This window comes from Pseudorca crassidens, chromosome 8, assembly GCF_039906515.1.
Source record: "Pseudorca crassidens isolate mPseCra1 chromosome 8, mPseCra1.hap1, whole genome shotgun sequence".
Classification (NCBI taxonomy): domain Eukaryota; kingdom Metazoa; phylum Chordata; class Mammalia; order Artiodactyla; family Delphinidae; genus Pseudorca; species Pseudorca crassidens.
Genome location: NC_090303.1, coordinates 51,562,020 through 51,586,892, shown reverse-complemented (window position 1 = coordinate 51,586,892; position 24,873 = coordinate 51,562,020). Strand labels below are relative to the sequence as shown.

Below are 24,873 nucleotides of genomic sequence, written 5' to 3'. Positions count from 1 at the left end.
AAAATCTTTGCTTCAGAGATGTACTATAGGGAAAGATTCTTCTATTTCAGATTTACCTTAAGTAAATTTTTTTCCCTTTAGCATCCACAAGGAGAAAATTAAAATAAGATTTGAGTAGGTCAGATAATTCTTCTGTATAAATACAGGTACTATTAATTATCTGTTTGGTAAAAGAACAGTGGTAGACCTCACTGGGTTCAATCATTTTTCCTTTTAAATTTTAAAGTAATTTTACTTTCTGTTGCCTCAGGCTCTGAGTTCCTTGGATGAAGACGATCCCAATATACTTCTTGCAATACAGTTATCTCTGCAAGAATCTGGGCTAGCCATCAATGAAGAAAATAGAGACTTTCTCAGTAATGAAGCATCATTAGGAGCGATAGGCACCTCTTTACCTTCCAGGCTGGACTCCGTCCCCAGGAACACAGGTAGCCCTCGGGCTGCGTTGAGCAGTTCTGAGCTGTTGGAACTTGGTAACAGCCTCATGAGACTAGGAGCAGAAAGTGACCCATTTTCAACTGACACCCTGAGTTCACACCCTCTCAGTGAGGTGAGAAGTGAATTCTATCCCTCATCCAGTGACCCTGACTCAGCTGGCCAGGATGCCAACATCAATGACAATCTTCTTGGCAATATTATGGCTTGGTTTCATGACATGAACCCTCAGAGTATCGCCCTGATTCCTCCAGCAGCTACAGAAATCAGTGCAGATTCCCAGCTCCCCTGTGTCAAAGATGAGTCAGAAGGTGTGAGGGATGTGGAACTGATGCTGCCAGAAGATTCAGTGTTTGAAGATGCTGTGGTCAGTGAAGGTAGAGGAACCCAAATAGAAGAAGAAAATCCTTTGGAAGGAAACATTCTGGCTGGGGAAACCGCATCTCAAGCTGGCGACAGTGGTAATGAGGCAGCCAACAAGGGGGATGGTTCTGATGTTTCAAGTCAAACACCTCAAACCTCAAGTGACTGGCCTGAACAAGTACATTTAGTGTGAGCTGCACACCTCGGGGCTCTAAATCAATTGCAGGTACAGATGGTATGCTAGTGGAATATGCTTTATAGAGATTTGATCCACTTAATTCCAACTAATTGTAAACCACTGACATTAGAATTAAATACAAAGGAGTTCCCTTGAATGGTAGCTTCATTTCTGATTTTAACCTTACAGGGAATTAATTTCTTTTGTATTTAATTGGATAGCTTTTCCCCTTTTTGCTGACGAACAGAAGAGTGGGAGAGAGAAACACAAATGAAATAAATAGGTTAGATTCCACATTTTAAGAAAATGCAGTCCTCTGTTTAGCCTAAGGTCAGCAATACTTAAATTGAACATTTAAATTAAAGGCTTACTCTCCGATCCTTGGGTGGTTTTTCCTTTTTAAAAGAATAAAAGTTTTCTTCATTTTAGAAGTTATTTTGGACAGATCTAATAACATTTCATTCCTCAATTTCTTTGTGCTCTTCCGTAACTTTCTTTCTTCCTTTTTGTCTGAGCAGTGTGAATTGAGGTATCCAAGGCTTCTCTTTAGTGCAGCATCTACCACAGTGTAATTCATTTTAATTTTCACATGAATCAAAGATCTCTTTTCATGTCTATTTATAGTCCACTTGTGCCAAACTCTGACTCGTGCGCTAACAAGGCGTTCAGGTGTGCGGTGTCCTGGAGGGCTCCAGAGCAGTCTCAGCCTTCTCAGAAGTAAAAGGTGCCACTTGGTAGCAATGATATTCCAGAGTTTAATGGGCTTTTGTTGCCATGGAGACTGCATTTAAATAAATGTAGCCTGTAGCTTAAGTTAACAAAATCTAATGCTGCTGTTAAATACAGTTTATTTTAATATTAAAGTACAGTTGATTAGCAACAGCGGTGCTGTATTTTAAGAGACACTTTATTGGAAGTGCAATCATAGTTCTTTGTTTTCACAATTTTACAGTGCATTCTAATTACTAATGGGTGCAATTACTTTTAATGGTAAGTGTTTTATAAAATAGAAAAAAAGTGGAGTTTTCATGAGTTATAGTAAATCCCACAATTATTAAAAAACTCAATAAAACATCCTGCGCAACATGTTACCGTGCCTTTGCCTAACCTAAATGGATAGTTGCCAGTTAAGTAATTCAGATTTCAGTGTCTCTTCCGAAGTAACTATGCTGTGTGAATTGCAAAGACCTCCATAAAACCACCCATGGCCTTGCCTTTACAGTAAATATAACAACTAAATGTTCAATCAGTTTGTTTGCCTAAATCGCAAATGCTGACGTGTTTGTTGTATTGCACAATACTCATTTGCTGTGTGATTACTGTTTAGTGTTGAAAAAAATCAACTTCCTAGTTATCAGTGTCTTACTGTGAAGAAAATACTGGTCCTAGTTGTAATTAAGATACAATGGTACAGTGTGTAATTAAAACTAGAATAAACTGTTGGAATGGCTGTTTTACTTACATATTATCAAAACTAGCGTAACATAAGCAAAATAGATACGTAATACTCCATTTAATGTTTTGCCAGATTCTTATCAGAAATCTACAGATACCAAAATTTCAGTACCAAGTTTGTACAGGCAAGTCCTGGGCTGGGTAAAAGGTTATATTAGTATTTATATCCACATGAGTTGTAATTGTGGTTTTCGATTACTTTTTTTCCCAAACCCCGCTTTTGAAATTTTCTTGTACTTTAAACCGTATGGCTCAGACATTATATTAGAGTATTTAATATTCCCCTGTTCCCTTAGGATAAACTGTGTGGGAATTGCTCCTATGCCATGGATATCAGAAGTCCACATTAGTTTTTATATCCCCAATTATCAGAAACACTGATATCAATCCCTTTTAAAATTAGTTGGGGAAAATATTAGGTTTATCTGCAGTGTATTACTGTATATTAAACTGAAATAGTCCATTAAAGGATTTTTTTACAAATTTATTTTGGGTTGAAAATATCAACACCAATCAGTTTTTAGATCAAGTTTTAATTTTTCAATAGAAAGAGTCTTTGTATCACATTGAGGCGCCTTGCAAAGCTGCAGTAAGGTGAGAAAGAGTGCCCTTTGTGCAGACAGTATAGCCGTGGGTTCTGGTTCCTCTCACTTGTGCAGTACCCTGTGTTTCTGTGGTGTTCTCTCCTGAGCATGAAAACGATCATTATCCAATTTGTATTTCCTTGGTACATATTTTAAAAACATAGTCATTGACTTTACAATTCGCAAATAAAGTTTGGCAAAGCCTATTTTGTAAACAAGTTAATTTTATAATGTAAAAAAAAAAATTACTCTAACCTTGACTTGTTATTTGCACTTTCATAGTCTATACTTGATACATTCCCACTTTATATACAGTAGGATTCTACAAACGTGTAGATGTTTAGCCAAATGAATGCTGTTAATAATATGTAAAATTCTTTGATTAAACATTTATTACTTAAACTACTTCACTTTTGTCTCATTACATTATAGACTTTGTTTAACCAAGTCAGGAAGCTGATCTTTTTCAAGTTAAATTCCCTCCAGTATGATGGGATTGATTTGGTTCTTACATGTAATAGATTAATTCCTAATATTTTTTACACTAGCCCACTTACTGAGCATTTTATACCCCAGAGATAAGTCCAAAACATTGCATGACAATGCGTTAAAACACTGTGACTTCAACAATCATTATTTTTTATCACTGTAGATTTCAGAAGAAAAGTGTTGTGATTTTTCCTTGAAATCTCTAATAGAAACATACAGAAAAATAGAATTTTAAGATATTTTGTGAAATGCTTAGGATAGGAAAATTTCTTATGCCATATGAATAGAAATGCCTGCTTCTCAATCATTTTGTTATTTGTTCCCATCTGAGTTATTACAACAGCCCTCGGCATCTGTACTTCAATGTGCACAGGCACAAGTTCCAGGCCGCCGGCTGGTGCTTCACAGGATGTGCCCGTGATAACCACCAAGAGTTGTAGTCTTATTTGTGCCTTTCATTGTGTGGATCTCAAGCTTAGCTCCAATGTCCGTATGCATGTTTATTGCAGCCACTGATCTCATTTTTCTTCCCTTTTTAGTCCTCAAATATTGTTGCTTACCTATTATGAATTGAAATCTGAGACTTATTGAAGTTTGGTCATAATTTTAAAAGTTATAGTTAGTAAATCACTAAAGAGTAAAATCTTGGAATCTAAATATTACATGATAATACAAATTTGGGTGTTTTTTTTTTCTTTTTTTTAAGGCTGAAACAAAAACTCCATAGGAGAAAAGTGTTCATGTGCTTGGCTCTTGGGCTGAGTAGTAGTATCTCAGCCCTGGACTATGGGCATAGTTCCTAGGTCATCACCTTAGCAACAGTATGTTACTGCCTTGTCAATCATTATCCCCTTCTCTCTAGAATAGATTTCTTTATAGAAAGATGTAAGTGGCTCTTTCTACATTATTACATGACTGTCATTATTTTAGGAACTGGGAGTAGTCGTACTTCTTAAAGAAAGATGGACCAGAAAAGTTTCCCAAATTTAGCTCTCTGTTGCACTTAGGACTGACAGGTGGCTGACAAACTTAGTGATGGCAAAACTTTTGAAGAAATTCTTCTTCTTTTGTCTTTAAAACTGTAATTTGAAAATATTCCTGATCAGACTATATATCATCTCTTAGCCAGCCGTTGCCTAATGGCCTAGCCTGCATGAGGCATCAGTTTACAGACAGGCTGAGAGAGATATTCATGAAGGAGTGAAGAAAATACAATATAGAGAAGGATAGTTACTAGATGAGACAGTCCAGTTCTCCTGGGCTTCTTAAGTGCTTGCTCAGGGTGCTAAGACTGCAAACCCTGACAAGAGTTTTGCCTGGACCACTCCTCAGGATTTATGTAGTAAGCTTGAGGACAAAGAGCAGGCTTGCTGTCGACGCGTTGGATTCCTCACATTGTTCCACGGCTGCGACACAAACCCCCTGCACACTTGGCATTCATCTAGACCCATTGTGTTGCCCCTGTGGAACTGGGGACTTGAGGAACTGGCACAAGTATGCTGACATGCATTCTGCATGCTGTGCCCTGAGTGATAAAGGTCTTTGCCTCTGACCCAGGGTCTTGTGTCTTCTGTCAGCATCCACGAAACTCTGACAGGCTAACTTACTGGATAAAATCAAATCCCAGACCTGACAATTTTGGCAGCGAGGAATGGAATGCTGAAAGAGACATGATTTTGTAGAAGAGGAACCGTTGGGCCAGGTTTGAGAATGTAAGACTCCCTGGAATCTGTCTGGTAGTGAATGCTCTCACTCAAGAGATAGCTAAGAGGTGGGGGAAGGATAAGGGCTCCCGCTGTCCTACCTTTTACTGAACAGGAGTTGAGCTAATGTTTACAGGCTTAACGAAAAGAAGTAGAGTTGAAACAAGCTGTCCTGTGGGAATGGTGCCTTGATTGTTGCTAACTCCTGCAGGCAGACAGGAAGGAAAGTTTTCATGACAAAACAGCAATTCTTGTGGCCCTACCTGAAAGGCAGTATGGCTGTGGCTGCTGAATCAGGGAGCCCCCAGATGTGAACTAAACGGCATCAGCAGTAAGAACCGTGCTCTTTGATTGAGAACTTTGAGTGGACCAAAAACATGAGAAGTTCATGTGGTTGGGCTACAAGCAGTCCAGCACTGTTCAGATGCAAAAGTGACTGCAAAGCCTTGCCCACAAGTGCAGATCAGGCTACCCTTATGCCCTGGCCCATGACCCCTGACCCCTGACGGCAGTGAGGATGTGAGGATGAAGCGCTGGGTGCAGGAGGGACAGAAGGTGCCAAGGACTCCAGGTAATTGCGGAGGTGTATGTGGGAAAGAAAGAAGCCCGTGGGCCCTGTTCTCTCTGCATATTGACGTGCGTCACCACTGTGTTGTAGGAGAAGTATTTGCGCCAGTGTTCAGGCACTGGCCCTGGAGCGAGGGGCTAAGGGGGGGATAACAGGCCAACAATTAAGTGTACTCCCCACAGACCTGCCTCCCCCATCTCTTGGGCTCCTTACCCTCTCAGCTGAGGGACAAGGTGATCCGGCATCCTTTTGCCACCTGATGTATGTAGCTCGTGACTCACGCACTTTAGACTATTCAGCCGGGAGAAAGGAATTTGGACACACTCCATAGAGGGGAAGGGAGGCTTCCCTTGTGGGTGGGGCCCTTTGGCTGATTGAATATAATGCAGCTCCCAAATCTGAATGTTTAATAGAATTGACGATTATGTGCCCACAGTTACCTGTCTCATAATTATCGGTGGGGCATCTCCCAGTAGGGACTGCTACATGTAGAGAGGTTAGAGTGGAGCATAAATCACTCGCCATTCTGCCTCTTTGTCCCCTCTCTGGTGGTCCAACAGAAACAATGTAGAATTCCAAGAGGAGAAAGTAAAATCATTCCATGTGTTAAAGACTTGGTGGCAGCACAAGTGCTCAAGCCATTTCCCAGCACAACACTGCCACCTGCCTGACGCAGCCACCTAGTACACCATTTTGGAGAAAGGCAGCTATTAACTGGCTCTTAGGCTCTTCTTGAAACTGAATGCCTGACCCATGGAAGCCTTGGGACTCACTGATGTGACATCTCCACTTCAGGGTGGGTCACCTGGCACTGGAGAATTAACATGGGCCCAACAGGCCTTGCAAGTCAAACAAATGGTATATTAGAGATCACAGCTAGCCTGACTGTAGCAGCAAGTATCTTAATTCTACATGAAAAATTAGTAGCTACCTTTGGGGGATATTTTGTGTATATCTTCACTGCCTAAAGCAAAGCCACTGGCTTAGTGGGAGGTGGGGGGGTGTCTCAGTTCACAGACTGCCCGGGTTTGGTTCAATTGCTTGGCAGCAACTTTACCAAATCCCAGCAACATTTTCTTATAGCTATAGATAATTCTAAAATTTAGAAATATTCTAAAAATATGGAAAGGCAAAGGAACTAAAACAGCTAAAACTATTTTGGAAAAGAAAAAGTACACTTGATACCAAAAGCATGATCCATAAAAGTAAAAATTGATAAATTGGACGTCATCAAAATTTAAAGCTTTGTCTGCAGAAGACCTAATGAAGAAGGTGAAAAGACAAGCTACAGACTGGGAGGAAATATTTGCAAACCACACGTATAGAATATATAAAGAACTCTCAAAACTAAACAAAAGACAGACAATCCAATATAAAATGTACAAAAGACATGAAGAAACATTTCACCAAAGAGGATGTATGGCAAACAAATAAGCACATGAAAAGTTGTTTAACATCACTATCCATTAGGAAATACAAATTTAAATCACAGCAAGACACTACACGCCTATTGGGATGGCTAAAATGATTAGTAGCATCAACACCAAATGCTGCCAAGGTTGCAGAGAAGCTGGGTCATTCATACACTGCCTGTGGGAATGTAAAGTGATACAGCCACCCTGGAAGATGAGTAGTTTCTTTAAAAACTAAGCATATACTAACCATATGACCGAGCATTTGCACTCCTAGACATTTATCACAGAGAAGTGAAAATTTAGGTCCACAAAAACCTGCACACAATTGTTCATAGCAGCTTTATGCCAAAAACTGGAATCTACCAAAATGTCCTGTAGTAAGGGAATGATTAACTGTGATATATCCATGCAATGGAATACTACTCAGCAATAAAAGGGAGTGAACTAGTGACACAAATTCCAACAACTTGGATGGATCTCAAGGGCATTATGCTGAGTGAAAAAAATCCAATCTCAAAATGTCACGTCCTGTATGATTTCATCCATTTAACATTTTTTAAATGACAATAATAGTGATGGAAACAAATTAGTGGTTATCAGGAGTTAGGGATGTTGGGGGGAAGAGAGGTGTATGTGTGTGGCTATAAACGGGTAGAAAAAGGGACATTTTTGTGGTGATGCAACTGTATCTTGGTTACAATGGGGGTTACATGAATTTACATGTGATAAAATGACAGAAATATACATCCATATTGTACACAATGTCAGTATCCTGGTTTTGATATTGTACATTATGTAAGAGATAACCATTGGGGGTAACTGGGTAAAGAGTACACATGGCCTCTCTGAATTATCTTTGCAACGTCCTGTGAATCTATAATTCAAAACAAAATTTTAAAAAATGAAATGATAGCAGGCTAAATTTGGTGTGTGTCGTATGTTTGCTGACCCTTGCTTTACAGCAACAATCAGATAAATGTTATCTTAGTGCATTACAAGCTATCAATAGTGCTATGACTTGGAAACCATTGATGACATCTTCAGCAGTTGATTGATCTGTTTCAAGGAATTTGATTAAGCAAAAGATACTGAAACTGCCAACATTCGTCTTGATAGTAATGTCAAACATATGCCACAGCATTTTGGCCATTGATATTCTTTGAACCTATGAGTGCAAAGTGGCATACTGATTTTAAAAAGGCCATGGCTAACTGCTTACTAGCCTTTAACATGAGTAGTTTCACTAGGGTCCACTTGTGTATAGATAGATTTGCTCAGCAAACCATGCCTAAAGCTGGATGAGGGAATACCCATTTGGGATAAGAAAAAAGTAACTTATAGGCCCAGGATTTGTGAGCATTATAGAAAGTATAACCTAAATTTTTCTATGGATTCTTTTTCTTTAAGTTTCGATTGCCCCATTAGGGACATCTTGGATTGATTTACAGATGTGCTACCCATCACTGGATTTGGGACCACTCCTGACAGATTTTCAAATCATGGACTCTCTTCTCAAAAGGTGAATTTCTGTCACTGAGAACAAAGTAATCTACTCATTTGATAGACTGACCGTAAAAGGTATGTCTTTCTCAGAGTCCTTACTAAATGCAGAAATCAAAAGGTTGTCGTAGAAGCAGTAGAATTTCTTTTAATCAAGTCAGCACTGCTATATGATGGCACATACAGTAGACTCACAGTGGGCTGTGTGTGGCTGGGAGCATTGCTGAGACAAGAGAAATGCCTAATGTGGTGTGGGGATGGCAGAAACTTCAATGGAGAAACAGATTGGCCAGTGTGTCCCTATTATATGCAGGAAGGTTGTCTTGATGCCAAAAGAATATGCAAAATCTCAAGCTTCCCAGCTGAATTTGCTTTCTTGTATGGAATTAATTCACCATGACTTTGGCAGGTGTATGTACAGATGGTGATGTTTTTTAAGATATCCTGACCCAGGAGCTTTAGAGGGTCCTCCTAGATTTTTTGCTGGGTGGCTGAAAAGTCCCTTTGTCTTCCACTTGCTCACATTTCAGAGGTTACGCCCATCTTCAGGATTTTACTGGTAGTAATAAGAGATCATAAACACAATAAAGAAACTCTACTAAAATAGTGGAGATATGGCTAATCTGAAATATGTAATCAAAAAGTCAGGTAGATGTATGTGACTATATTGTTTGTACTTAAGTCCATATGTCTTACTTGAGATCTGTATGTTCAGTTAAATTTTGAAATAAAGCTCTATGATAAATACTAGAGAGACCAGAAGAGTTCATCTAATTTCCCCATCCTCCCCCCTGCACAATTCATCCATGCTGGAAATGGCCCCTTCTTATCTTCCTGCCAGACACTGAAGTGGTTCAGACCCAAAAGGCTCCCCTTGGAGCACACAGATAGTTTGAGATAGAAACAGAGATCTCCCAAGATAGAATTTACTTCTCCAGTCTGACTCTGGAATCCAAGAGAAAGGCAGAATTCTTTATAGTTTCTCTTACTCTTAAAAAAAGTCAGATGCCAAAATATTCCCACCAAATGTCCAAATCAAGAGAAGAGGATGGAGTAAATATGGGTTTCAGTAATCAGTTTTATTCACGTAGAGGGATGTTGCTTACAGCTTTAAATAGTGCCTGGAAAACTTCCACAAAGTAATGAGCATCTTACAAATGTTTGTAAATATGTAGTTATGTAGCTCACCTTTTGAATTTATAAAAATCAGAAACGTCCGCCAGAAAGTTTTGCAATGTGACAGTGAAACTAAAAATATCTAACAGCTACAGCTAACATTTACTGAATGCTCACTGTCATTTGACAAAAAAATTAAGTATTTTAAAATAGAAGGGCTTATGGTGTGGTAACCTCTGTATGTCTTCACAGACATCCCTCCTTCCCTCTTTTCAGCACGAGCCAGGCTTGGCCGTATGACTACCGTCCCAGTCCAATCAGTTGCAAAATAAAAAGGAAAAGGTTGATTATGTCCATGTAGATGTTCAGGGCAGCAAAAACATACTCTTCAGGGTCCAGGTCAGAATGATGATGGCGCCCTCCCACCATCACCTCCCATCCATCACCAAGTACTTAAAGAAAAGAAAGAAGAATTAGCTACTTAAGTTGTACATTTCTATCAAATAAGTATCCTAAAATTATCTGGAAAAATTATTTCCCATCAGTAAATACATCACAGAGAGTAAATTTGTGGCTATAGATATTATTCTTACAGCCTCAATCATTCATGATGTCCCCAAGTTTATGCTTTATCTATTAAAGCAAGTGTTTCATTCTCCTGAAGCCAGTGGGACCAAATATGTGAGCCTTACTTTCCTTTCCTTCCAAGTCCAGAAAGCTCTGTGCCTTTAGCCAATGATGTAGACCAGGTGGGCAGATTGGACACAGAGAGAAACTACAAAATGCCCTGTGTTTGTGATTTTCCCACGTGTTCTCACTGAAAAAAAGAATGAAAATAAAGATGGTTCCCCAACATTTAGATTCACCCACAGCAATAATTCTGAACTTTCCTTTGGGTGATAGCATTTTTCAAAACTTGACATTGGAGATGGCTTTGTGACGATGTCAGTATTTCAAAATAGAATGAGAAGACTCATATGGTTAAATAAACCCCAATTAAATGTTTTAGCTCAGCTGCAGTAGGTAAAATTATGAGCTTCTAAAGCATCAAGAAAAAAAGTCAGAGAGCCCTCTCACCCTTGTGTTTGTTGCAAAGTGAGCAGATGTGGGCAGCACAAGTGCATTAGAAGGAGGAAAAGAAAACAAGCTGCTCCTCAGGTCTTTATATCCAGCCTGTAGACTAAGAGTCTAGTGCTGTGAGGCAGACGCATCAGACAGGTCAACCCTGGCATTACAAAGAATTCTTGGGGTTTTAAAGACTCTTTAAAATAATCCATTTTAGAACAACATCCACTACAGGGAAACCTGTCCCAAGTAATTCAGGTATCAGCTCTCCCTGTGTCCTGGTTCCCACTCAGCCTTCTAAGAATGAGGAGAAAGGGAGGAAAGAAACAGGAGGAAAAGAATGGGGCACCTTCTGGGTAGCCTCGTATCAGTTCATGATAGATGTCATCTCATGTAATATGGGAATGACCCAGTTGAGGCAGGTGAGGTTAACAGAGCCTCCAAGAAGGGAAGATCACACTGTAGCAGGTGGCAGAGAAGAGAGTCAAACCCAAGTCTGGGGGTTGCCAAAGCGGCTGCTTCACCTGGACCACTAAGTCCCTTCCCACTTATCCTCCCTCTCCCTATGTCTGATTCCAGTAACTCTGTGGCAGAAAAAGCTAGAATGACCAACCATTCCAGTTTGCCCAGGACTTTTGTGTGTCTTCAGAAACCCCTCAGTCCCAGGGAAATGAGGACAGTTGGTCATCCTTTAAAAAAGGCCTCCAGCAGCTGAGCTTCCAGCCTTGCTCTTAGCCTCCATCTGTCACCCTGGAGTCCTTCTGTGGAAAAGTGCTTTTCTTTCTTCCTCCCCTCCAAGAACCCCTGACTTTATCTTATTTCTTCTTACAAGAGAGATAATGACTCCTAATCATTTCATGTATTGGCGGTTAGGAGTGCACCTCTCAGGTGAGGTTATATGTTTGAAGGCAGACAGGAAAGTGGGAGAGTAAGGTGAGATGGGATCCAGCTGTCTTCCCCCCAACCCCAGGGGAAGAGGGCTCAGGACACCATGCAAGAGACAGACAGCCCACAGGGAAGCCCTGGTCAGGATTAGAAGCCCCAGGAGCATCTGAGGGTTCAATAAGCAATTATCACAAGGTTGTAGGATGCAAAGTTACTATACAACAGTCAATTACTTTCCTATATGCAGCAATGTATAAGTGAAATTGGAAATTAAAAACACAATACCATTCACATTAGCATCCAAAAAACTTAAATACTTAGGTATAAGTAACAAAATATGTACAAGAACTATATGAGGAAAACTATAAATCTCTGATGAATGAGATCAAGGAAGAACTAAATAAATGGAGAGACATTCCATGTTCGTGGATAGGAAGACTCACTATTTACAAAATATCAGTTCTTCCCAACTTGATCTATAGATTCAACACAATCCCAATCAAAATCCCAGCAAGTTATTTTGTGGATATTGACAAACCACATGGAGAGACAAAAGACCCAGAATAGCCAATACAATACTGAAGGAAAAGAACAAAGTTGGAGGACTGATGCTACCAGACAACAAGATTTACTATAAAGCTACAGTAATCAAGATAGTGTGGTATTGGTGAAAAGATTAAACAAATAGATCAACAGGACAGAATAAAGAGCAAAGGCAATACAACGGAGTAAACATAGTCTCTTCAACAAATGGTGCTGAAACAACTGGACATCCACATGCCAAAAACATGAATCTAGACACAGATCTTACACCTTTCACAAAATAACTCATAATGAATCATAGACTTAAATGTAAAACATAAAACTCCTAGAAGATAACATAGGAGAAAACCTAGATGACCTTGGGTGTGGTGATGATTTTTTTAGATATGACACCAAAAGTATGATCCATGAAAGAAAGAGTGGATAAACTAGACTTCATTAAAATTAAAAATGTCTGCTCTGTGAAAGACAGTGTGAAGATAATGATAATACAAGCCACAGACTGGGAGAAAATATTTACAAAAGAAATATCTGATAAAGGACAGTTCTCCTAAATATACAAAGAACTCTTAAAACTCAACAATAAGAAAACAAACAACTTGATTACAAAATGGGCCCAAGAACTTAACAGACACTTCACCAAAGAAGATATACAAATGGCAAGTAAGCATATGAAAAGATGCTCTACATCATATATCATCAGGGAAATGCAAATTAAAATTACAATAAGGGCTTCCCTGGTGGCGCAGTGGTTGAGAGTCCACCTGCCGATGCAGGGGACACAGGTTCGTGCCCCGGTCCAGGAAGATCCCACATGCCACGGAGCGGCTGGGCCCGTGAGCCATGGCCACTGAGCCTGTGCATCCGGAGCCTGTGCTTCGCAACGGGAGAGGCCACAACAGTGAGAGGCCGGCGCACCACAAAAAAAAAAAAAAAAATTACAATAAGATACCACTACACACCTATTAGAATGGCCAAATTCTGGAACACTGACAATACCAAATGCTGGTGAGGACATGGAGCAACAGGAACTCTCATACACTGCTAGTGAGAATACAAAGTATTACAACCACTTTGGAATACAGTCTTACAAAACTAAACATACTCTTACTGTATGATCCAGTGAACATGCTCCTTGGTATCTACCCAAAGGAGTTGAAATCATCTGTCCGCACAAAAACCTGCACATGGATGTTTATAGCAGATTTATTCATAATTGCCAAAACTTGAGAGCAAACAAGATTCACCTCAGTAGGTGAATGAATAAATTAACTGTGGTGGTGGAATATTATATCAAGATGGTGGAATATTATTCAACACTAAAAAGAAATGACCTACCAAGCCATGAAAAGACATGGAGGAATCTTAAGTGCAAATACTAAGTAAAAGAAGCCAATTTGAAAAGGCTTAATATTGTATGATTCCTACTCTATGACATTCTGGAAAAGGCAAAACTTGGAAACAGTAAGAAAATTAGTGGTTGCCAGGGGTTGGGGATGGGGAGGGATCAACTGGTAGAACAAAGAGGATTTTTTGAGCAGTGAAAATATTCTGTATGATATTAAAATGATGGACACATATCATTATACATTTGTCCAAACCCATAGAATGTACAACACCAAGAGTGAGCCTTAATGTAGACTACGGACTTTGGGTGATTATGATATGTCAATGTAGGTTCATCCATTGTAATAAATGTACCACTTTGGTGGGGGATATTGATAATGGGGAAGGCCATGCGTGTATGGAGGCTGGAGTATATGGGAAATCTCTGTACTCTTCTTTTGGTTTTACTAAGAACCTAAAACTGCTCTAAAAAGAATTGTCTTTATAAAAAATAAAAAGGAGGAGGAGGAGGACAAGAAGACAGAGGAAGGAGCAAGTGACCTGGGGAGCTTTCCAGTAAATTACTGACTCCACTTGACTCCAGGCCTAGCAGAGGGCTTAGGGCCCCATCAATGCACGTACCATACTCTTTGTCAAAGAAAGGGAGAAATGCGCTTACGAGTGAGAAGATCACAGTACCAAGTCCAGCATACAATAGATGCAACCACTGCAAAAAGAAAGGAAACAACTGTATATTAAGAGTAAGACTTGGAACAACTCAGGGGATCACTTAGGTCACTGCTGTTAGATAAGATATTAAGAAAGTCAAAGCTGTGGAGAGAATCTTTTCTTGAACATAGTGAACAGCATCCACTCAATTCCATTCAGCAAGCCCCATCCACATAGTTCTTCAAGAGAATGTGCCCTCCCCTCAGCTCAGGGAACATAGTGACTCTCACACAGCCTTGCTAGAGCTGATTGACAAGAGGTGGATGATAACACTCCAACAGCAGTGAATCTCTTGACCGACCAAGAGCCTCTTCCCTGTGACCAGGATCAAACAGATGCTCTAGGCCAGTCAGAAATCAATTCTCAGGATAGAGGAATCCAGGCGGCAGTTCTATCATTAGCTAGTGCTGGAGATATTACTACACAAGCAGAGATGGCCAATCACCTCAGTTCAAGAAAGGGAGGTGGGGTTTCCTTTTCCATGAATTCTGGCTCTTCTTCCCACCTAGGAGCTCCATGAGAGTCTCTGGGTCTTTGCCTTGACCTAGTCTGAGGGGTGTGTGTTCCTTGCAACCAGAACAACCCTGATCAGAATATGTGACAAATTGGCCTAAATGCCAAAGGGTTTGGCTGTAGAAGAGCAAAAGGAAGTGGTGTATAACATCTGAGAAGCATAATAGCGTTCACTCTTTAGGAGGAGAAAGCTAGTCCTAGAGGCATGGGGAGCACTCTGCTAACCAGGGAACGTTCTTGAGGAAAGAGAGAAATCAGGAGTCAGTGACACAGAGAGGGAGGCACAGTGTTTCCAGACTGAGCTAGGTGTAAGAAAACAGCTGACAACTGGAGTCTGAAGGATTCAAAATTGCCAGAGTCCAGCAAGGTTGGACATACTTAGAACAAGGGTCTGTCACCCCAAGATCCTCTGGGGGGAGGGCAGCTGTCGCCTAGGGTCGGAGCTCAATCTTCATGCCCAGACCTCCTGTCAGTGGTCCCCTACCACAACTGGTGCAGCAGGTGGCCTCACAGACCTCCAGCTACGGGGAGGGGCATGTAACTGACCAGGGTCCGGTGGCTGTGTGGTGCAACCCACTGTAGTTTGCTCCTGGGTCACGCTTCACCGTCTCAGGTGGGGGCAGCAGGACCTTCCTGGGAGACCCCGGACTGCTGTAATGGTCCACGTTAGCTCCAGGAGCCCCTGACGGCACCACATCCAGAGTGCTCCCACCTTCCTTCCCTCTCCTGAACCTGGGGTCACATATGCTGTCGTGGTCTGACAGCTCTCCCAGCCTTCGTTGCCGCCACACTTTTCTCCCACAGACATTTCTCCTATCACAGTCCTTGCAAGTTTCACCCATCTGGTGTCTGCTTCTCAGAGGATCCAGACCAACAACACAACCAGCACTTCACCCTATATTCTAACAATTCTCTGAGGTTTACAAAGGGGATCCCACTTACATATGATCGTATGAAGATTAAGAGAATTCCATAGATAATAAGTACGAAGAGTAAAACAAACAGCATTCCATTTAGCAAGGTGAAACCGCACTGAGGAAACAACACAAAACCAATTAAATTATCATCCATAAGCAATTTCAAGGTGTTCAGAGATGCATCGTGTACCCGCTAGACAGAAACTGGCCCATTTGCTAATCATTTCCCCTGGCTAATCCCAAGAACCATGGAAATCCATTAGCCCCTAAGCACTGAAAAATGCTACATAAAAAGTGTTGTATTTCTTCAGGAGGGAGAAAAGGGTAGGATATGGATGAAATAACAGGAGCCACAAATTGATAATTTTTGAAACTAGGTAATGGGCACATGGGAGTTTATTAAAGTATTCTTTGTATCTATATAAAATTTTCCCTAATAAAAAATGTACTGAATAAGCAGGATGTAAATTTGTAAGTATAGTATGGTCATAATCATTCATATTTTTAAAAGCATATGCATAGACTACATTAATGGAATTAAATAGACAAAGATGTTAACTGGGTACCTTTTTCACATTTGTATGTATATATTTCAATAAAAATACATATACTAAGCTTTCAAAAATTACTATTAATTATTCTTTTGTAATCTTAAAATTTATTAATATGCTTTTTGGTTTTGCTTCTATAAATCAGTAACCAAGTCAGCCTAGGGAAGATTAGAATTTTTTTTAAAGAAAGAGGAATATTCATCTTCTGGCCTGAAAAAAGAATGGATTAGGAAGCAAAAGAATCCAAGGTATTTTCTTGCAAGAGTGTTTTCCTAATTCCTCTATTTTTCCTATTTCACTCCCTACCCTTACCACACCAAGAGAATAATCTACCAGGTCACCGAGTCTGGTTCTCAGGCCGGAAGCATCAGCAGTGCCTGGGAAATGTAAATTATCGGCCCCCATTGCCAGACATTGTGAAGCAGCAACTCCAGGAGGAGTGAATTCTGTGTTCCACACGCTCTCCGGGTGACTCTGATGCCTGCTAAGAAAGTTTGTCTAGAGCTGTGCTTTCAATACACTTGGCCACTGAGCACTGGAAATGCAGTTAGTTCAAACTGAGATTGCTGCAAGTATAAAATACACACTGGGTTTGAATTTCGAAATAAAGAATGTAAGGTATCTCAATATTTTTGCTATACTGATTACATGTCGAAATGATAACACTTCACATATACTGGGTTAAATGAAATATATTATTAAAACTAATTTTACCTGTCTCCTTTTACTTTTTAAACATGGTTACTAGGAAAGCCAGAAGCCTGAAGGCAAGGACTCCATGGAGGTGAGGCCCACAGAAAGCCGAGAGCCCGAGGGAGGAGGGAGAAGAATGGGTCAGGAGGGGCAAAGAAACATATTCACACACTCCCTTATGACAGAAATCTGCTTCAATAATATGTACTTTTGTTTGAAGAGCAAATAAAGTGAGTGATATCGTCACTAGAGCGGTTCCTGCCGTTGCCCATAACACTTCCTCGGCATTATAGAAACTAAAACCAGAGACTGTGATTATTGTTCACATAACATTCAAAGAAAAGCACACACACACACACACACACACACAAATGTGTATCAAAGACTTACACTGACACGGTTCCTAGCAGCAGACCTTGAAGTAAATCAGAATGAATCAGAAGCCTGAATCCCAAGGCCAAAATCCAGAAGAGATGGTTTGAGGTTTGTGCATTCTGGCAGGGTCTAGTGAGCTATTGGGAATATGTATGATCCCAGCGCACAAAGCTACAGGCTATGAATATGGGAAATAAATAACGGAAACAAACATTTCCTTATCGTTCTCCCCAAGACTGACAGAAAAAATTATTTCATGTGTAAATATTTCTTAGAACACAATAGTAACTTTCAACATATTCAGCGACTTAAATATGTATTAATTAGGAATGTGGAAACCAAGGTAAAAGCTTTATCTGTAGACCATATTGTCATTAATCAAATAGGGCCATCCACACAGAATCTTAACATTTTATCAGAGCAGGATATGCTATTTCTACTGACGCTCCACCAAAGGTTTCTGTACTGACCTTTCCCATAGTGCTTGGATGAGAATAAAATACTTCAAACCTCAGACGTGGAATGAGGATTGAGACCTCTACCAGGGGATGAGCTGGAGGACACACCTACAAAGTATGGAGCTGCACTGGTAGGTGCCAATCCAGGGCTCTGAAGAGGGCTGCACTGGGGCTCCATTGGGTCTGTATGGGGGCTCTATGGGGGCTGGAGGGTTCCCATGGTCCAAATGGAGCCAGGGATGGGGCAGTGAGGGAGAGAGGGAGGGGATGAGAGCCAGAAGGCAGTCAAGCTGGAGGATGAGACCAAAAAGGCTATGAGGATGTGCCCAGGCCCACAGTCAGGCTCCAGGACAGCCAGCAGGCCAGTGAGAACTACAGTCAGCAGTGGCTGCAGGGCCTGAGGACATTCCCCAGCTGGTAGTATGCTCCATCAGAGACAGATCCAGAGACTAGCTGGTCCATGGCAAGAGCCAGGAAAGAACCTTCTAGTCTCTGGGAGTAAATGTGAGGACACATCCTATCCTCAGTGCTAGGACTGCCTGAGAGGCTTTGAACTTCGTCAGCTGGCTAATGACGTCCAGGATTGGAGACTGGAAAAGAACCGGAGTCCCGGGAGTCCCGGATTGCCTCTCTGGATCTCCCAAACCCAGTGGATAAGCCTGATTCTCTACTTTGTTCAACGGACCAAAGTAAGCTGTCTTTATTGACCTTACAGGTTTTTTTTTTTAAGTGCACCTATTCCATGTACACATGATATTTTAACAATGTACTTGCTTTCGACCTTCCCTTTTATAATATTTCTTCTCTTAGGCTGTTACCAGCTTAGAAATAAATAGCAAAACCTTGGCGATGAGAGCTTCCTTTGAGATCAATAACTTTGATCTCTTCTTGAAATAAACATTAGAACTATTGAAAAAGTTAAAAGAAAACATCCAAAAATTTCTGGAAAAATACCTCTCCCCGTCCCATCGTCTCTTCCCCAGGATTCCCAGTGTCTTTCTATGTCTGGCTTTTAACTCCCACCCCTTCTGAGTGTGGTCTCTGCTGTTAAGTGGAGGAACTGGGAGACTCTACTCGCTCACCTGGACAATGAGCAGTGTATCCACACCAACTAAGAAAGGCCCCTCAATGCTCCGTCAGCTGAAGAAATGCCCAAATGTGGGTATCAAAGGGACAGTCTTCTCCAGCGTCATGAGGAAACTGTTCTTCCCGACATATAATTCACACTGGACGCTGTGTGGTACCCACAGAGAACCTCATCCTTGGCCGTGTGTCCTTGCTCACGTTGACCACCAGGAGGCGCAGATCCAAATCTAGGCTCATCACACTCAAATGCGTGGAACTATGCATTTTGCGCACGAATCTCACCTCTGGCTTTATTTTCCTTCCATCAGATTTCCCCACCAATTTATCTTATCTTCTTATATTTTGCATATATATATATATATATATATATATACTTTTTTTTTTTTTTTTTTTTTTTTTTGCGGTACGCGGGCCTCTCACTGTTGTGGCCTCTCACGTTGCGGAGCACAGGCTCCGGACGCGCAGGCTCAGCGGCCATGGCTCACGGGCCCAGCCGCTCCTCGGCATGTGGGATCTTCCCGGACCGGGGCACGAACCTGTGTCCCCTGCATCGGCAGGTGGACTCTCAACCACTGCGCCACCAGGGAAGGCCTATTTTGCATATTTTATAAGCTACCTCAACTCTGATATGGAACCAGGTGAGGAACAAGTGAATTGGTAAGTAAATCTTCACAGGGAAGGGTGGTCAGCAGTTCATGGGAGCAATCGCAAAGAATCTGACTTTCTTTCCAGAACACTAAATCATACTGAGATTCTGTTCTGGGTTTTCCTAAGAGGAGCAAATACTATTGTCAGTGAGTTTCAGAGAGTCCACTGCTTCCAGGAGGCAAGAGGTTTGGCTTGACTGGTATAAACATTAATAAACAGAAACCTCAATTGCAATAGAGTCAGGACACATTGAAATAGAAATAAAATAAATTTTACAAAAATAAGGAAAATTACATTTCTTGCACACAATTTGTGAACTCACTCTCCACAGCAAAATGTGTTTTTTGTCTCTGACAGAGGACAGTCAGGTTAACTGTTCCTGAAATGTAGCCCAGACTCCAGAGTGGGCCTCTCAGAAGCAAGTTTGCTGGCACAGAGGAATAGCCCATGGTCTCCAAATTCTCTAGTTTGTTAAAAGGGTGTGGATTCCAGGTCATAAGTAAGTTTATGACTTCAAAATTCATCCAAGAGAATGTCTCACAAATAATTTCTATCTGTATTATTCCACAGAAATATTTTCCACAATAAATGGAATTAATTTAATAATGTGATGAAAATATATTTCAGAGATGAACGACAACGGATGCTAATGAGGTTTACTTACAAATAATCCCAGAAGAATGTAATTCACAGGCACCTGGCGGCGGAGCTTCCCACAGCAAGGAAGTATAATAAATACAACAAAAAATGCTGGCCTGGGGATAATTTAAAACCATGTGTTATTTGCTTATATCATATGATATATTATAGGTAGATAGATATAGAGATGTATTATCTGATAATAAGTATTATAAAGTAAACAAAAATGTAGATTATTACCTTTACCTCTTTTTTTTTTTTTTTTTTGCTTTTAAAATTAACTTTTCTCATTGCCATCCATACACAGCTTGTGGGTTCTTTTTTCAAATTTTTTATTTTGAAATACTTGTAGATTCACAGGAAACTACAAGGGAACAGAGGTCCTGTGTAACCTTTGCTCAGTTTCCCCCCATATTACATATTTAAAGTAGAATACCCAAACCAGTAATGTAACATTGGTACAGCATGTATATACGTAATGCTATGTCATAGACCTATGATGCAAATCTATGTGCAGATCCATGTAACCAGCACCACAATCAAGATGTGGAACTATCTCATCATTAAGATATCCTACCATCCCATTATGGTAACACACACACGCGCACACACACACACACACACACACACCCCTAACTCCCAGCAACCACTAATTTGCTTATTTTCCATCTTTATAATTTTGTCATTTCAAGAATGTTATACCTTGGGACTTCCCTGGTGGCGCAGTGTTTAAGAATTCACCTGCCAATGCAAGGGACATGGGTTCAAGCCCCGGTCCAGGAAGATCCCACATGCTGAGGAGCAACTAAGCCCGTGCGCCACAACTACTGAGCCTGTGCTCTACAGCCCGCGAGCCACAGTTACTGAGCCTGCATGCCACAGCTACTGAAACCTATGTGCCTAGAGCCCGTGCTCTGCAACAAGAGAAGCCACCGCAATGAGAAGCCCACGCACCACAATGATGAGTAGCCCCAACTTGCCGCAACTACAGAAAACCCACGTGTAGCAACAAAGACCCAACACAGCCAAAAATTAATTAATTAATTAATTTAAAAAAAGAATGTTATACCTTTACCTAATTTTTAATAAGGACATCAATCAATAGCTAGTGGAAAAAACTTTTAATTTAATCCAATAATACTTACAAGAGTGCGTAGGTGAACCAGGGATTCTTGACCACCCAAACTCTTAAAGCCTTCCTGGTTAAAAAAATAATAGTTTTACACAATAAGTAGCTTATTTTGCTAACTAGTGTAATATTTAAGTAGACGTTAAACAATCTCATGAGAAGAAAGGGGGGAAACCCTAAATGGTTGACAATGACAGATGGGAAAGGAAACAGTAAAACATAAAACTGTATCTTGCTTCTTAAAATAGATTCACAAAAAAGCACAGTCTTAAGTTGTAAGTGAAATTTGGATAAATGCAAATGTCCTAGTGAAGTTTTAATTTTAAAAAATACTGAGATTGATATGTACCCAAAGCAAAAGTAATCAAATTCTCATATGTTTGTTTGTAAACACAGATTTTCAAAGGATGGGTTTAAGCCATGACGGATCATAGTCCCTGAAATAACTTCTGCATTTAACAGAGCTCCAGCCTCCAAGGCCTCCATAGTCTCACCTTTCTTCCTTTACCCAATTTTATCTGTGGAAATAGCTTGGCGAAAATAAAAAAGAAAATAGTGCCCAAAATAAGGGAAAATTCTTAGCTTAGGAAGTTAAACTCCAGAAATCTACCAACACCTTCGTCTAGAAGTTGCCTCAGAAAAACAAAGCGACAGAAATATTATATCCTATGAATGATTAAGGAAAAATAGATAATCTTTTAATGATAAAAATTAAATTGAGCTATTCAGTGAGAATTAATATGGGCAGCTTAATACTTAATTTACATCAGTAATAAAGACTTACCAGAAAAGAAACAGGCTGATGATTGCCCCAGTGATCAGCAGCTGAACTGACAGGAGGAAGAACACTTTTACGATGAAAGCTGAGGAGACAGAAAGCTTATTTTTATGACACGATATTCAAAAGTAAAAATATAAATGTAATTACCTATTTTTGACACTTAATGAAAGAAAATTTTCCTCTGATTTTTTTGATGATAGGAAAGGGAGTGCTAATTTAGAGTTGGCCAATAGAGTTACAACAATACAGCTCTGCAGAACTCTCGGAAAAGACTCAGTCCAGACTGTTAGAGGCATTTTATTGAAGATCTGAGGGTTTATCCATGAAAGCCCCCAAATTTTAAAGACCAAACTCAGGGATTTAATTCCTTATTATGGACACCCCATCCTCCTTAGGACCAAAAGTGACCTGAAAGTCTCAGAATGTTGCAAACCCATCATTAGGGATTCAGCTGCACCCCTGCATAGATGGAGCCCAGTGATGCGCTCAGAACTACCGAGGGAGAGGGCGTTTACCCCTCTGCAGAGGGACTTGGGCTGCAGGGAGTTTGCAGAGCTTCTCCACCACTTTTCTCTCTATCCTCCCTGCCTTTAGCAACTCCCTTCCCTCCTGCTTGTGCAGAAACTTGATAACCTGACGAATTGTTAAGTATGACCAAGGAGTTCCAAGACAATAGCGTGCCAAAGCAGAGTGCAGAGCATGTTGGCATCTCTGTTTGCTTACTTCCAGCTGACTACACAGGTTTTCCTGGAGCCCTTGGAATATGACACCAGTGATGACCATTTACTTTTTTGTGGCCTTATCCCAGTTTTAAAAGAAAAAAAAAGAAAGAATGCTGCTTAAAGTTGACTTATAGGATTGTCAACTGTGTCCTTCTGCTGGGCAGTTACTGTGCATTTGAAGTGTAACAACAAAGAAATAGGACTGAGCTATCTTAATAAAAATGCCAGAACATATGTGTGCTGCCTACATTAAAATATCCACTTACTTAACATTAAATTCACATCTAGTATGTATCAAGGACTGTGAGGGAATAGATGTTAAATGTGGTCCAGCCACATAAGACTAGACATATAGATCAACGAAGTAGAATTGAGAGCCCTAAAATAGTCCCTTACATTTGTGGTCAATCCTACAAATATGGTCAATTGATTTCTAACAAACATACTAGAACAATTCAATGGAGAAAGATGAGTCTTTTCAACAACTTGTGCTGGGACAATTGGACATACACGTATAAAATGATGAATTTGGGCCCCTTTCTCATATCATACATACACAAAAGTTAACTAGTTAAACATGGATCATAGACATAAACCTAAGATATAATTCTTGGAAGAAAGCATAGGTGTAAATCTTTGTGAGCATGGATTAGGCAATGATTTTTTTAGATATGATACCTAAAACACAAGCAAAGAAAAAAAAACAAATAAATTGATTTCATCAAAAGTAAAAGCTTTGTGCTTCAAATGACACCTTCAGAAAGTAAAAGAAAACCCACAAACTGGCAGAAAATATTTGCGTATCATGTATCTGAAAAGGGATCTAATACATAAAGAACACTTACAATCCAATTACAAGAAGACAAGTAAGAATTTAAATTGGGCAAAACCTGTGGAGTGCCCTCCCACATTGACGCTGGGCTTGGCCACATGACATGTTGGCCAGTGAGACATTAGCACTGGTTTGATTAATAGAGACTTGATAAATGCTTACACACTGGGGCTTGTCCATCTGGTCTACCTCTTCTTCGGACCCAGCCCCATGTGATGAGAAGCTCAAGCCACAAGAAAAGAGCCAACAACCAACACAAACTGCCATCCATGTCAGGGAGTCATAATGGCCATTGCAGCCTCAGCTGCCAACTAAGAGCTCCAGAAGGCCTCTTTCCAGCCACAAGGTAGAGGGTGAGGGCCACAGGGAGACAGCAATGAGATTCAAAGTTCACAGTCCATCTTCAAGTTGTCCAGGTCCTAAGAAGGCATAAAGGTGGCAGAGTGTTCACCGGGGACCTAAGCATTTGCCTTGAATTGCCTACCTTCCAACTTCGTATTTCATGAAAGAAAAAAAATTCTCATTTATTTAAGCCACAGTTTTTCGGACTTCTGTTACAGCTGAATGTATTTCCTATACAGAATTAATATGTAGGGCTCTGAATTAGTATTGTTTAAAACTTAAGCCAATATCATGGTATCATCTTGTATGTAGGCAAGAACGTTCAATGACTAATTCACGTTTCCTAAGAAAACCACAAGTTATTCACCATAATATGTGTATCATGAATTTATGAATGCCCTGGAAAACTTGGGGACCATCTGTTATTGCAGCCCTATGTCATGTTTCATGGTAAAGCATGACTGGGAAAAAACTAAAAGCAAAATTAAATCCTACAATCCACCCTGTGTAAACATTTTAAGAGAACTTTTCTCTTCCGAAAAGGTCATTTCTTTATTCTCACCTCTGCGGATAGCTGCTTCTGAGAATGGGCCAGATAAAGGATTGCTGTCCTCTGTGGTGGTCTCTGCTGAAATTTCTACCACATAGGTATCCCCTCGCTCACCAGCTTTGGAGCGTGGATTCCCATGAGTTTGTTGTGGCCCATGAGTTGAAGATGAAATTCCGTAGGACCGAGCAGACTTGCTCTGGATAGTATCATCTACTGCTTTACGAAGCAGATGTTGATGATCTCCAGAACTAAAGTCTATTGGTTCACTGACCTCCAAGTCCAT

At 40.5% G+C, this 24,873-nt stretch overlaps 2 protein-coding genes across 8 annotated transcripts in view; one reads left to right on the top strand and one right to left on the bottom strand.

Moving 5' to 3' along the window:
• ANKIB1 (ankyrin repeat and IBR domain containing 1) overlaps positions 1-3,420 on the top strand; it is a 159,163-nt gene extending 155,743 nt beyond the window's left edge. For all 7 annotated transcript variants that reach the window (XM_067746442.1, XM_067746443.1, XM_067746441.1 and 4 more), the window contains one exon: positions 251-3,420. In XM_067746442.1, the coding sequence (XP_067602543.1) occupies positions 251-991 (741 nt within the window). In that variant the 3' untranslated portion in view covers positions 992-3,420. The remainder of the gene's footprint in view (positions 1-250) is intronic.
• Positions 3,421-10,106: 6,686 nt separating this feature from the next.
• On the bottom strand, positions 10,107-24,873 carry LOC137228589 (protein lifeguard 2-like). The gene is given in 10 exon segments (XM_067745535.1): positions 10,107-10,243; positions 10,246-10,258; positions 14,305-14,352; positions 15,810-15,899; positions 17,237-17,324; positions 17,419-17,452; positions 20,256-20,350; positions 21,380-21,433; positions 22,148-22,226; positions 24,603-24,873. Coding segments are annotated over 10 exon segments (909 nt in total).